This window comes from Triturus cristatus, chromosome 2_1, assembly GCF_964204655.1.
Source record: "Triturus cristatus chromosome 2_1, aTriCri1.1, whole genome shotgun sequence".
NCBI classification, from domain to species: domain Eukaryota; kingdom Metazoa; phylum Chordata; class Amphibia; order Caudata; family Salamandridae; genus Triturus; species Triturus cristatus.
Genome location: NC_140581.1, coordinates 895,621,911 through 895,636,079, shown reverse-complemented (window position 1 = coordinate 895,636,079; position 14,169 = coordinate 895,621,911). Strand labels below are relative to the sequence as shown.

General features: G+C 43.7%; 1 protein-coding gene across 1 annotated transcript in view; it reads right to left on the bottom strand.

Annotated features, from left to right (window-relative positions):
* Positions 1-14,169, bottom strand: part of PCSK5 (proprotein convertase subtilisin/kexin type 5) — a 1,432,234-nt gene that overhangs the window by 468,626 nt on the left and 949,439 nt on the right. Inside the window, exons 15-16 of the mRNA XM_085633086.1 lie at positions 14,050-14,152; positions 580-773 (exon numbers count right to left, since the gene is read on the bottom strand). Of these exons, the coding sequence (XP_085489212.1) occupies positions 580-773; positions 14,050-14,152 (297 nt within the window). The remainder of the gene's footprint in view (positions 1-579; positions 774-14,049; positions 14,153-14,169) is intronic.

The following is a 14,169-nucleotide window of genomic DNA, read 5'->3' as shown; positions in this document are numbered from 1 at the left end:
ATGCGTGTAGGGTGGGGGGTCTTCTTCGATACGTTTTTTGTTACTATGGGCCTTCTTTTTCTTTCTTCCGTCCTTTTCCTACGTCTTTTTCTAGGGTCAGTGGGGGGGAATGGTGTTAGGAGGGTAGCGGCTGGGAGGCACATTTCGCTGCGTATCTATATCCTGGTATTATAGTTTCGTGCCGCCATTTTAGATATGTTCACTGTTAGTTGACTCTCCTGTTGGATGTTACCCATTTATCGTATGTTCGTCTGTTCTGTGCACTGATCCGTTCTAGCTCTGTATCTCCTTAACTTTAAAACTTTTTAAAATTAACCTTACTGTCTCCTGCCACTCAGTGCACGTGGATTTTGCAACATAGGTCGTATGCTTTTATGTGCTGCCGTGCCACCGAGTGGACGTATACTTTGCTATCAAGCATCAGAAGTGTCGAGGCCGGCCGGATGGTTGTAGGCCCGTATTTGTCTTGTACACAGTGCTAAATAAAGGTTTTAATAAAAAAAAAAAAAAAAAAAAAAAAAGAATGCATTTATATTCTGAAGCCATTATTTAAGGAGAAATGTGCTACAAAATACTTACTGGCATCAAGGTAAAACCCATCTGGGCAGTTAGTAATGCAGCTGTTTGATTCTTCGTTCAGGTAATAGCCTGATTTACAGTCGGTGCACTGGTCACTTCGGCTTCCAACACACATATCACAGTTAGGGGAACACTTTTTACAGCGCTTTTTGTCCGCACTGTAATGGCCGAGGGGACATTCGGAGACACAGATCCTGCATAGGTCAAAGAAAAACAAAACATTTATATAAGCAGCTTGACTACTTCAAGATGAAAGAAGTAATTAAAAGTATGTAGAGCCACTATGCAAGGTTGACAGGCTGCTGCATAAAAACAAACATACTTTCACATAAGACAACACATTTAAGAAGATAGGTTAAAAAAAATATGCCACAAAACAAAAAATAGCACCTTCTACTTAAGATTTTGTCCTTCTACTTTATAAAGTAGCAAGTAAATTCTCATGCTTTTATGTACAAATCAGGTAATATACACAAGGAATTTTCCGATTTTCAGTTATTTGAATTTCAGCATTCTCCAAGTAGCGTTAAGAATGGAGAATATGTATCTATTATATACTTAGAGCTAAAAGAAATAGCTAGATAATACAAATGGCATATCAAAAGATAGGTTGCCTTTTCCTCAAGTACAAAAGCCAAGAACGTGGTGCCTCAGAAGTCTATTTCTTCTGCACCAAACATTTAAATGTGGTTAAACAAGGGCCTTTGCAAGCCCTCTCCTTTTTCACATCCATATGCGGCCCCAGTTTGGACGCATTTACAAATGTTGCACTCAGATTACCATAAGCCATATTCATTACAACCACTTGCATGCATTCAATTTTTCACTTTGCCAAATCATTTTCAAAAGGATAAGCACTCGCTGAAACTGGCGCTACTAGCTAGAATATGAGTCCATCAGCCAGATTTCCAAAGTTGTGCTCTGTTTGCACCCAAGGTATTTTGTTTTTACCTGCAGCACTGCACCATCTTCAAGGTCTCGCATCATTCTACCGCCCTGTTATTTTAAAAGGGGCTAGGCTGACCACAGATACAAATGCCGCCAGCAGCGCCAGAGTAACCACTTTGAAGGTGCTACTGCCTGCGTCTCGCGCGAGCGCTCTACCGCCCTGTTATTTTATAATACTGTGTTGCCATTGAATCTGTCGTCACAAATTACTTGCTGCACTTAGATTTTAAAATTGAATTGCACTCACCGCGCCGATTCCCCGCTGTCACTCCGGCTCACTCGCTTCCTGGTAGAAACGCTACAAGCGCCAATCAGAGAAGAGTGAGAGGTGCTAGGCTGACCACAGATACAAATGCCGCCAATAGCGCGGGAGCGCAGCAGACGCACGCAGCGGGCGCGCCAAAGGCAAGCCCGTCTGCGCCTGTCTGCGGCCGACCGGGGCAAGCCAATATGCTCAACACCACCTACTCCACGGCTAAACTTACATCGCTCCACTCTAACGCACTTGCAATCGACAAAAGCTGCTTGGCTAACATAGCCACGAACGGGATTTTGTCAAAAAGATCCTCATTTCCCAAACTCAGTGGAATCACATACCAGAATAAGAAACAAAACACCAAGACCACTAACATGGAACAACCCCTAACAGTTATCTATCTAAATACCCGCTCCATGGTCAAACACTAACTTGAAATACATAATCTACTGTCGGCCGAAAAACCGGATATCTTATTATTAACAGAAACCTGGTTAACACAGGACTCCTCCCCTGATATCCTAGCAGCCCTGCCCGTTGACTACTACATCCTGCAAACCAACCGTCCTCAGGGTAAATCAGGAGGGGGAGTGGCAGCCATAGTACATCAAGATCTACAATTCTCTGCACTTACCCCTCTCGACCTACCACAAGTAGACAATCTAGTGATTAAACTAGAATCCGCCTCTGCCCCACTAGTATGTGTCATACTCTACAGACCTCCTCAGACCATGCCACAGTTCCCGCAGCTGCTGGGCGAACAGATGACACACATCACAACAAACCACGCAAAAATACTAATGATTGGTGATCTCAACTACTGGGCAAATGACCCAGCAGGTGGACCTCACTCAATAGAACTAACCGATCTACTCACGGGGCTAAACCTCCGTCAGTATATCACTTTCGCCACTCACATTAAAGGTCATACCTTGGACCAGTTATGGGCCACCAACCTGACCATAACAAACCCTGATGTTACTCCCTGTATCTGGTCAGATCATCATCTCATAACATTTTCCATAAACAACCTTACTAAACCTAAAATACTCCTACCAGTACCTGGATACTATAGGAGCTGGAACACCATCGACAAAGCCAAATTCCTTGAAACCCTGGCCAACACAATTCCCACCAACCACTCCTCCATAGATAAAAGTGAGGAAAACCTGTCGGAATGGCTCCTGTCAGTTAGCAATAAACATGCCCCACTTAGGAAGTTGCAGCGAGCACGTCGTCACGAAGCACAAAAACGGTTCTGACGACCTAAAAAAGTTAAAACTTGCCCTGTGCCAAGCAGAAAGGAAATGGAGAAGCAAATACTCACACGAAGACAAAAACGTCTTTTTAAATGCCCTAAGAACGAATAAAAATTCGATCCTGACCACAAAGACAGAATACTTCTCACTCAAAATCTTCACCTCCAAAAATCAGTCTAGGGATATTTTCTCAATAATAAATAACTTATCTAATCCTGATCGTGTGACATCAAAAACTACACCCTCGCAACCCTTATGCGACTCCCTGAATAACTTCTTCATTGACAAAATCAAAATTATTAAAGCAAGCATCCCTACCTGCACTAAGCCCAATTGTCCAACCAAACCAATAAACACACAAAAGCTAGAACAAATCCCAATGATAAGCAGAGAAGCCTTCTCAGATTTACTGACCAAAGTTAGATCTGGCTCTCCTAGAGACTGCTGTCCTCCTCGGATCTTGAAAGAAGCCTTCACAGCCTGCCCAGAACCAGCCATGGCCCTATTAAACAAATCACTATCCCAGGGACAAGTACCGGATGCCTTCAAAGAGGCGTTTCTCATCCCCCTCCTGAAGAAGCCGTGAGCTGATCCCGGAACCCTCACTAACTACCGACCTATCTCGCTGCTCCTCTACATGGCCAAATTACTTGAAGCCCACATAGCCAAAAACCTATCCACTTTTCTGGAACAGTCAGACTACCTAGACCCTCATCAAGCAGGGTTCCGCCCAGCTCACTCCAGAGAGTCAGTGATACTGTCAGTGTTAGTCCTCGCCATGGTGATATCCCACATTGACTATGCCAACTCTCTCTATCTTGGCATATCGGCCCACCTCATCCACCATCTCCAAATGGTTCAAAACCAGGCGGCCAGACTGATCTTTCAAGAAAACAGGCACCAACATATCACTCCACTCCTTAAGAGACTACATTGGCTTCCAATACCCCAGAGATGCACCTTCAAGGTAGGATGCATCATCTTCAAATCTCTGAACTGCAAAAGCCCAAAATTCATCAATAGTCTGATCAACAGATATACTCCTACCCGTAACCTACGATCTGCCCACATGCACCTCCTGAGCACCCCATCCTTCAGGCTAAAATGCGCCGGGGGGGGGGGGGGAAGGGGGGGTGGTCAAGATTCGCCACCCTAGGACCCAAACTCTGGAATTCTCTACCACTTGAAATCAGATCCTGCACAAATCTCATGAGCTTCCGCAAATTGCTAAAAACTTGGCTATTTAAACAGGCATACTAGCAACATCTAGTCTAACACCTTCAGAGCAGTGCCAAGAAACCAACCTGGTGTACGTGTGCTAAACAAATAAAGTTTAACATAACATAACATTCTACTCTGCTCCTTCTTGTCTTGCCACAGTGGCTGGGAAACAGGGTGTAGATGCCCACCACTAGGATTGTGTAGGTCTTTTGCAGTGCTTGTTGCCTGCACCTAAAGGCTTTGTGCAGACCTCAAAGGCTGACACTATTCAATCTACTTTCCAAAGTGGATTTTGGCATCATACTGCCAGTTATACTGGAAAAATAAGTTTTCCTTACTCTTTTCTATATATTCTCTTAGGTTATCTCTGTTCAAGATGCCTCCTTTTGCTTCCCCGTAAACCCTGCATGTATTTCCATATTATATACCAAATGAAGAAAGCAGCCCAGACATTCAGTGCATCACACCTTTGCTCGATATTTTATCAAATAATTTTTTAGTTAGCTGTTCTCAGACTCCTATATCTTAACAATACTACTCCTGGAAGCTTTGTTGATAATTAATTCAGAGGATCAAGTATCTGTTTCTAATCCTTCTCTTTGTTTAATTGACATGGCCAACTCTGTTGGAAGCCAAAGAGGCAGAGGAACACAGAAGTCCCTTTTGACAAGAGAAGAAAGGAGGACCAAGGATTCTGCCTTGACCAGTACTTAACACTACCCATGAACACTGTTTGTACCGCTCTTAATGTTCAATCCATGGACAAGAGCTTCTATTTTACCTCTATCCAGATGCCTTCTATGTCCTAAAGTGCTTCCAAACATCTGCAGCAACTACAATGAACTTAAGGTAAGAAATAACTTCTAGTGACAAAAAACAAATTTACACAGCCAACATTTGATGTCTAGGTCATGTTAACCCTGTCTGACAGTGAGACAGTCACACTTCTGCTATGTGCCAGGCTTTCTTCATACATACGTCTTAGTTTGCCATGTACTGAGCAAGCCCCTCACTGAAGAACAGTCCTTGATTTCCCTTTCTTGTACATAAATGTCCCCATGAATTAGCCCATCCGTGCTCTACCAGTTGTAGGCTTCCTACCTAAAACCTATACACCTTATTTCTATGCTCTCCTCTTTGTCTCTACCTTGATGAATATGAAGGCGCTTTAGAGGTTTAGTAGAATTATCCATAACTCCCTCCACTACGCCAGCAGCATGCCCAGAGTACACCCCAAAATATGTTACTTTAAGTAATCTCCAGTAACTCCCCTCTCCTGGCAGCATGGCAAGGCCACTGCTTTGAAGCGGGCTCAGTTTCGATTAATTTTATGGCAAGACAGGAGGCTAGCATTCTACATAAACTTTTATTCACTTCTTCTGAGCAGCAACTCTTAAAAGCTTCGAAACCAGAACTTTAACAGATCCCAATGAATCTATAATCCTCAGTCCCAAAAATACTCCTTGTCCTCCACATTCCTCATCTTTTATTTGCTGCTTCTGAGCAAATAAGTATTATTTGTGTGTGATGCTTAATTTGACAGATTTAGTTGGTTTATTTATACGAATGTGATTTGGGAATAAGGTTTGATTTTAGGTTTATACCCAATTTAAGGGGTGGAAGTATTGGTTTATTTTTATAGAAATGTTTCTTAGCAATTTACAGTAAATGCTAAAAACCTGGTTTAAATAGGAATGGTAATATATTACAATTCAGATGAGGCTCTAAGCATTAATACACAGTTTAAATTTGTAATATAGTCTTACTACTCAATTTCAATGTTTGAAGCGTTATTTCAAAGAAACTGAGGAGCGTGCACTTCTGGAGAGCAGTTTGAAACGACACGCGTTTTGATAGCTGCTTGCGATCAGCAGTAATCATGGCAGCCATGGTTTCCTTGTAAATAGAAGCTGGAGCGCCAGATGCGTCTGATGTTTGTTTTGGGGGTGGTCGGCCTTGCTCTGAAGCTGTGTGTAGGAAGCCGGCTCTTTATGTGATATCAACAATCTGATATCCCTTGTAAAGAGTCCAGAGGTTCTCTTACTAGTAGACAGGGGCTTGCTATGCAATCCCAAAGTGCTCTATTAGGGGTAGTGTGGTCGAGCAGCCATAGGCTTAACACAGAGGAGTGCAAGACATTTGTAAAATACACACAATGATTAAGAAATGACAACATGTCTTGAGAACGAGATCCACACCAATTTATAAAAATGCAACGGGTGCAGTGGTTGCTTCAGGTGTCTGGTTTTGGCAGTTAAGGAGTCCACAGAGTCTTTTCTTTGGAGTTTCTTTAGAACAAGACCGATGTTCACGGGAGGTCTTGAGTCTTTTTTTAAGGCAGGCAATCCTCCCAAGTTTTTCGAGTCAACAGTTGCAGGACAAGTCTACTTTGGTGCAGCTTTCAACGAGGGCTGCAGACAAGCTGGCAGTGCTGGGGGCAAGTCAGGTGCTCTCTTGAGTCATCACTGCTTTTGCGGCTCTTCAGTGTCCTCTTTCTTTTTAGGTCATTAGAACCTGCCTCTCTGGTGCCAGGTGCTCACCTAAATACTGAATTTAGGGGTGTTAGAGGGAGTGCCAGGTAGTAGCCAAGGGGCTACTTACCTCTAGGGTGACTACATCCGCATATTACAACGTCCGTTGGGAAGTGGGCGTAACCCTAACCCTGGCTGGTTAATTCCCTCCAACACAAAACGGAGGAATCTGAAGAGAAGGGTCCACATCACCTGCCCCACCCTACGGGTGATGCTGGCTCAATGTGGGCACACCGCCTTATCAACCTAATTTTCCCGCCTGTTATCTCGCCAAAGGTGGAGCAGGACAGGGGGATTGGCATCCTCTCCTATGAGAGAAACCAGGGTTGCATACCAAAGGCGGAAGGGCAGCTTTGAAGCTCCCTTGCCTATGCAGGCTAATCTGCAGGTTATTTCGGGGGAGGGTGTGGAAGATACCCCCCTCCCCAGTGCATAATTTGTAAAATATTAAGTCCAGGTGCTCAAATTTTTGTAGGATGCCACACCCACTTTCCCCTGCTCCACCCACTGACTCCACCCACTTACTCTATTGGCTGCACCTGCATCCTCAACTGGCACCACTGAAAGCCCGATGTAATACCCAATCTGAATTTCAGCAAGGGAGCTTTCCTCAAGTAAGATATTGATACGAGGTCCCAATACCCCTGAGGAAATGTATTTAAAACTGAAATCAAAGGTGCATTTAAAGCACAATTTTGGAGTAAATTGGCTAAAATGATTAACAGGGAACAAGTTCGAACATGTACACCAGGGTGTATGTCTTTATGCCATATAAAACATGGCCACACCATCACCTTTCGCACAAACCACTTAAAACCTTGGTGCGTAGCACATTTATATGATAGAGTGAGCATGCTTGCAAACGTGAAGACTACAAATAAAATCTCTAGTGCTGCAAAATTTTACACACCAAAAACCTGCTGGATGTGTGTTGCATACAGATATTAGAAACACTTCAATATAAGTCAGTTTAAAAAAACCTGGAGTAGTTTGGAACGTGCAGAAAGTGGAAACATGCAGAAAGAGATTCTAGCTTTTCTCTATCTATGGAGTGCAAAAATATATATTTTCTCTGCTTGTTTATGTAAACTATTAAAATAAAGCAGAAGAAAGAGATAGCAAATGCTGTAATATGCTGCTCTAGATGGAATTGTTGCAGCTAAGCAACAATATGTTAATGTCACAACTTAATTTGTGCCTGGGAGAGGTGTGAAGAGGTATGAATGGAAATAGAGGCCCTCAGCTTTATCCCTCTCCTTGTTTACACCAATGAATAAAAGGGAGAGTAAATGAAAGAAAATAGCAGCCTAGGATCACTCAAATTGGCTAAGTAGGGAAGCCAGCAGTGATCCCAGGTTTTCAATTTTCACGGCAACTCAGACACCAAGTGGGCATGTTTTTCTGACATCAAAGGGTAACATTTTGTCGTGAAATACGATAATATAGCAAAGGTGACAAGCAGAATTAATTTTCTTTTTAACGGGCATACGAGTTCTTCATGAAAGGGAGATCCTGAATACTCTGTGGCTGGCTTGCAGCATATGATACAACTAGGTTGGTGAGCTGTCCTGAATAATGGCCAATTGGCCCCATAACATGTGCCACTGCTTCCTTTAGCCAGTACAAGGTTTTCAAGAGTAGAGCACACTATGTTGTGGGTCTTCTAGTTTCACTTTATAAGATTTCAAGAATGTGTGCTGATGGCAGAAAAACAAGACTACCTGAACATGCTATTCAGGGGCAGCTCCTCCTGTGTCCCCCTCCCACATGCCCTACCCTGGCCAGTACCCCCAGTATGACCTATGCCCCCACGACCACCTCACATTACGATCAGGCCCTTGCCCCACGTATGCCTTAGATTTGCATGTGGCTCCCTTAAACTCCAGTTTGGCGGGCAACCCCCTCGCACAGCTGTCTGGCTTCTGCCCCATCACACTCCAGTCTTGCTTGTAAATCCCCCTTCAGTCAGAGTGTGCTTGTACCTCCTTGGGTCCCAGTCTAGTTTGTGGCCCCTTACGCTCCAGCCTGGCATGTGCAACATCCCCGTCCTTATGGCCCAGTCTAGCTTGTAGCCTTCAGATACTTCAGTCTGGTGGGTCACTGCTCATTAAAGCTTCCCTTTCTTTGTCAGATTTCCAATAATAGCTGGTCCCTAAACATCCAACTGACTTAAAACATGCAGTCTCTGCGACCTCAGGGATCTAGGTTGAGAAGATTTAGTTACTATCACCTGTCCCCATGCAGAAGCAGAAGAGAGGAGTCTTGCACTCTGAAAAAGGCCTCCCCTCACACCGGAGGGAGCACTAGTCACAAGTGATAGGGCCATACAACTCCCATTCTAAACAAACCATAATCTGATTATTTCACCAATTAGTGCAGACTCAGCAGAGGTAAAACATGTTTACGATAGCTCTGCTTGTTAGAAGCTCTTCAATTCCATTGCATTGTGGTAGCTTAGCTGTAGTTCTTTGCATCACACATTCTTGATCCCTTAATTTGGTTTCTATTGCGATGGACATTGGGACGTGCACTACTGCAGAGCATGCAGTCAATCAATACAATTGTGAAGTGTTTGAGAATGCACTGCTGAACTGTACAACGCTGCTCTCATGTGAGAGCAGCGTCGTGATTGGGTGGGAGGGGAGCAGAGAAGCATTGAGGCGTCGGCCGGCAGCAGTAGTTGAAGGTAAGTTATTTTAGTTGTTTTATTTATTTTTAAATTAATTTATTCCCCTCCCACCTCCCCACCAAGTGTTATTGGCAGTAACCACTACTGGTGTTACTCGAGGCAAAATAAATATTTCTTTAAAGTTAAAAGCCAGCAGCAGTTGATGATGAATTGTAGCCGGGGACCCTGCACTATAAAACTTTATTTTGCATAATGAGCCACTTCAATACTTTGTAAACAAATACAGCATTGAACACTATACAGCTGATGGCAGAAAAACAAGACTTATTACAGAACGGTTTGGTACCGGAGGGTCAAAGGGAACAGTTTTAAGACCGCCCAGGGTTAGATCCCCAGTTGAAGTATTATAAACACTAAGAACCCTGAGGTCTGAAAATACTAGAAAGGAGAATGAAAAGGTGGTGTGTGAATGAGAAAACAAAAGCCCAATTCACCTAGTGAGAGGGCAATCCCTTTAAGGACGTAATCCCTCACTCACCCTGGGTGACATGCTTCATCATATGGGATTCTCCTCCCAGAGAAAAATCCTAGTTTCTCTGGGGGCTACAACCCCCTCTATGAGAGGGAGGAGCTCAGGGATGTTTTGGTTTTGCACTAAAGGATAGACTAAATCCACATATGAAGAGCTAGGTGTGAGTGAGGGGTGCAGTGCGAATAAAAAGATAGTGCAGTGAGAGTATATAAAACTAGTCACGGGACAGCAAGGAGGATTCCCTTGAAAACACTGTACCGAAGCTAGATTAAAAAGGTGAGCACCACTAGTCTAACGTAACCAATGGTACATTGCAATGTACCATTGGTTACGTTAGACTAGTGGTGCTCACCTTTTTAATCTAGCTTCGGTACAGTGTTTTCAAGAGAATCCTCCTTGCACCCCTCACTCACACCTAGCTCTTCATATGTGGATTTAGTCTATCCTTTAGTGCAAAACCAAAACATCCCTGAGCTCCTCCCTCTCATAGAGGGGGTTGTAGCCCCCAGAGAAACTAGGATTTTTCTCTGGGAGGAGAATCCCATATGATGAAGCATGTCACCCAGGGTGAGTGAGGGATTACGTCCTTAAAGGGATTGCCCTCTCACTAGGTGAATTGGGCTTTTGTTTTCTCATTCACACACCACCTTTTCATTCTCCTTTCTAGTATTTTCAGACCTCAGGGTTCTTAGTGTTTATAAGAAAAACAAGACTACCAGAACGTGCCACTCCAGGCAAAATTCACATTCAGGTAGTCTTGTTTTTCTGCCATCAGCTGTGTAACCGTGTTCAGTGCTGTATTTATCTACAAAGCATTGAATTGGCTCATTACGCAAACTAACGTTTTATAGATCGGGGCCCACAGCTGCAGTTCTTCCTCCACTGCTTCTGACTTTTAACTTTAAAGAAAGATGTATTTTTCCACAAAAGTTCAAAGCCAGCAGCATTGGAGGAAGAACTGCAGCCATGTGCCTCGCACTACAAAACCATAATTAGCATAAAAATAGCCCTTACTTACTGGGACTGCGAGACGGCATTTGTAGTTTTAAATAATCTGCGCGAGATGTCTGCTGCACGATTGATGGTTGCTTCGGTCGTCCGGTGATAAATTTATACTGTAGCTGTAGTATACTGGGAGGACCGCAGACGAAAACACTGCTCATTGGTCTGACTCTGGGCCCTAACATGATGATTCGCCAAGGAGGTACCTGGGCCAGACTACTATTATATTTTGCAATTGTTCATTGGCAGTGCACTAGGCTAGTGCGCTACCAATGAATGATTGCAAAATGGGATGTGACCTGTGATGTGTGACGGTGACCTACGCTAAGCCGAGGCAGGGATCCAGGCAGTTTCACTTTCTGGCAGTAGTTCGTGCCTCAAAATAAGGCGGGCAGCCTTGCTGCCGTGCTGCCAGCATCCCATTTGAAATATTTTATGCGCGCACAGTCACGTATGATATTAACACTTCACAGGGGAGACTGGGACCCTACTCTCAACTTAGTGAGCAGCACGCATACATGTTATTACATTACCGATATAAATATTGTGTGCAGAGTAGATTAGTGAGTGTAGACCCGGCCCTGAGAAATAAGTGCCGGTGCTAAGCACCGGAAAGCACCGGCACTGCACCAGCACCAGCACTGCCCCTCCCAGAGATGGCCTGGTTTCTGGCCTCCCGAGAGCGGAGGCCCTCACTATGGGGATCAGGAATTAGTCTCTGGTGTTAGGCTGGCAAAAACCAGTCAGTCATCCCACCAGCAGTTGATACAGTTTAAGGGGGCACCTCTGAGGTACCCTCTGGGTGCATGTAGGATTAATCCAACACTGGAATCAGTGTGGGTTCATCAAAATGAGATGTTTGATATCAAACATCCCATTTTCAGTGAAGCCATCAAGTAGCAGGGAAACTCATTTTCATCAGTGCCCAGCACATGTTTTAACATGGATTCTCTGTTCACTAGCACTGGCAGTAATCGAACTGCCCACTACAGGGGCATATCTGCTTATGCAGTAGGGCCTCATATGTAGTACGGTGCACCCTGCCTTAGGGCTTTAAGGCCTACAGTAGGGGTGTCTTACCTGTACTGCATGCCGTGTCTTCAGACATGGCACTCAGGGATGGGTGCCATGTCGACTCTTCAGTTTTTTCTGCACCAAAACACGCAGCCTGCAATGACAGTTTGCAGTTTCTTGGTGAGAGTTCCCTAGAGTGGCACATTTTATGCTGCAGCCCTGGTGGACCTTCTTCAGTCCCAATAAAAAAGTACCAGGGATACCATTTTACTAGGGACTTACAGGTGTTGCGGAAGTTGTGACAATTGTGACACAGGTTTAGGGAAATAACACTGGTACTGGGAACCTGGTCAGCAGGGACCCAGTACACCTCAGTCAAAGTTGCATCAAAAACCAGCCAAAAAGTAGGGGGGTACTGCAACAAGTACCCTGCTCCCTACACAGCGCATATGCATCTGACCATCTGGTCAGCATGTATGCAGTTTTCTGAAGGAAGGATTGGAGTAATAAGACTTTTTTCTATGCCAGATAGGCATGCAGGGACCATTCCAAGGCAACATAACGCTTTAGAACAGTGTTCATGGTCAGGAACGGTTTGCTGCAAAGTTTAAGGGAGTAAGAATTTTTTATAGTGAGTGACAGGAATTAACAGGAAAAGGAAATAATATTTATATTAAAATATTTGGGAAAAAAGTCAAAGTGACTGAGAAAAGTGCTGCCAAGTGTTGCCAAGAAGACTTGATAAGAAAGAGAATGAGCAAGGAAATACATGATGCGGTCCAAGAGACAGTGAAACAGGTTTTGGTAAGTTAGGAATGTAGATGAGGAGGATCTGGATAGAGGTCCAGGAGGGAAGTGTATAAAAAAGGAAAGCATATGGCTGGAACATCCAGTAAGAAAGAAGCCCAATGAGGCTCAATAAGAGTTGGTGTCCAAAGTAGCAGATGAAAACGTCAGTTTTACACATACTGATTTTGATCCCTAAGAGGTGGTGAAAGTGACAGAAGAAAGGTCCAGTATGGATGGATATATCCTACATTTGGACTAGAAGGATGGTCTAGAAGAGGAAAATTTAATAAAAATGTGGAATTAACTACAGCAATAGATCCATTGGGTGAGAAGTTATTTGACCCTAGAGATATTAGGCACCAAAGAGGTAAGGACAATTGGGGTCTCCAAACAGTAGCCCGTGAGCTACTGTAGCTCTCCAGCTACCTCTGAGTAGCTCATCTGTGTGCAGCCCAGCTTATTAAATTAGAAAGCTTTTGCTTGGATGAATTAATTTACATATAACACAATGTGAATTGTAGAACACTAATATTAGTAGCTCTCAGTGTGTTTCATTGATCTTAAGTAGCTCTCAGTACAGAAAAGGTTGGAGACCCTTTAAACCATGTTTTTAACTATATTAAGGCCAGAATAATAAGATCCTTAGAAAAAGAAGAGAAATATCATGAGGGTAGAATGCTTTCGTCCAATGATTGATGAAAAGGGGACAATGACACCAACTCCGAGTCCCAAACTGATAACTTATCTTTTTAAGATAGGAAGAAATCCAAGGAAAGGGTTTGAGAGGTCACTTAAACCAGGACAGGTTTCTGGATATCCTGGTTCCACTGGTGAGAATTTTCGATTCCATAGAGGATACCTATTTAAAGAGTATTGATTTGGATAATTTATTGAGAGAGTAGTGTCAACAAGCCATTTAATTTTGGGCAATGCTAATGCAGGCCTTCTAGCAAAAAGACGCAGGACGCACTCATGCACATTAACCCTAAATTAGGCGATTTAGGTAGGAAGGAATCTAGTGACGAGGCAAAGGGAATGTTTTCTAAGATGGGATGGTTAAATCCCAGAGTTAATACGTTCAGATCAAATCTATTTGATCTGACTTTGTTTTAGACAAAAATTATAAACCATAACATGCCCATGCGCACCACCACCTGTACTTCCACAAGTTTCGTAGGGTTCTTCCAAAAAATAACAAGCAACTCTGTTGGTATTATAAAATGGGGGGAGGGGTGAAATTAAATTAACGAAGCAGGAATTACCACTGCAGCCCCTGTGGGAGATCTTACCTTGTGTTGTTCTTAGCCTTGTAGTAGAAGTGAAGGCAGTCGTTGCAGAAGCGTGGGCCAGCTCCATAGCACCCTACATCACTGCATTCTGAATCACACGGACCTTCATTCAAAACAGAG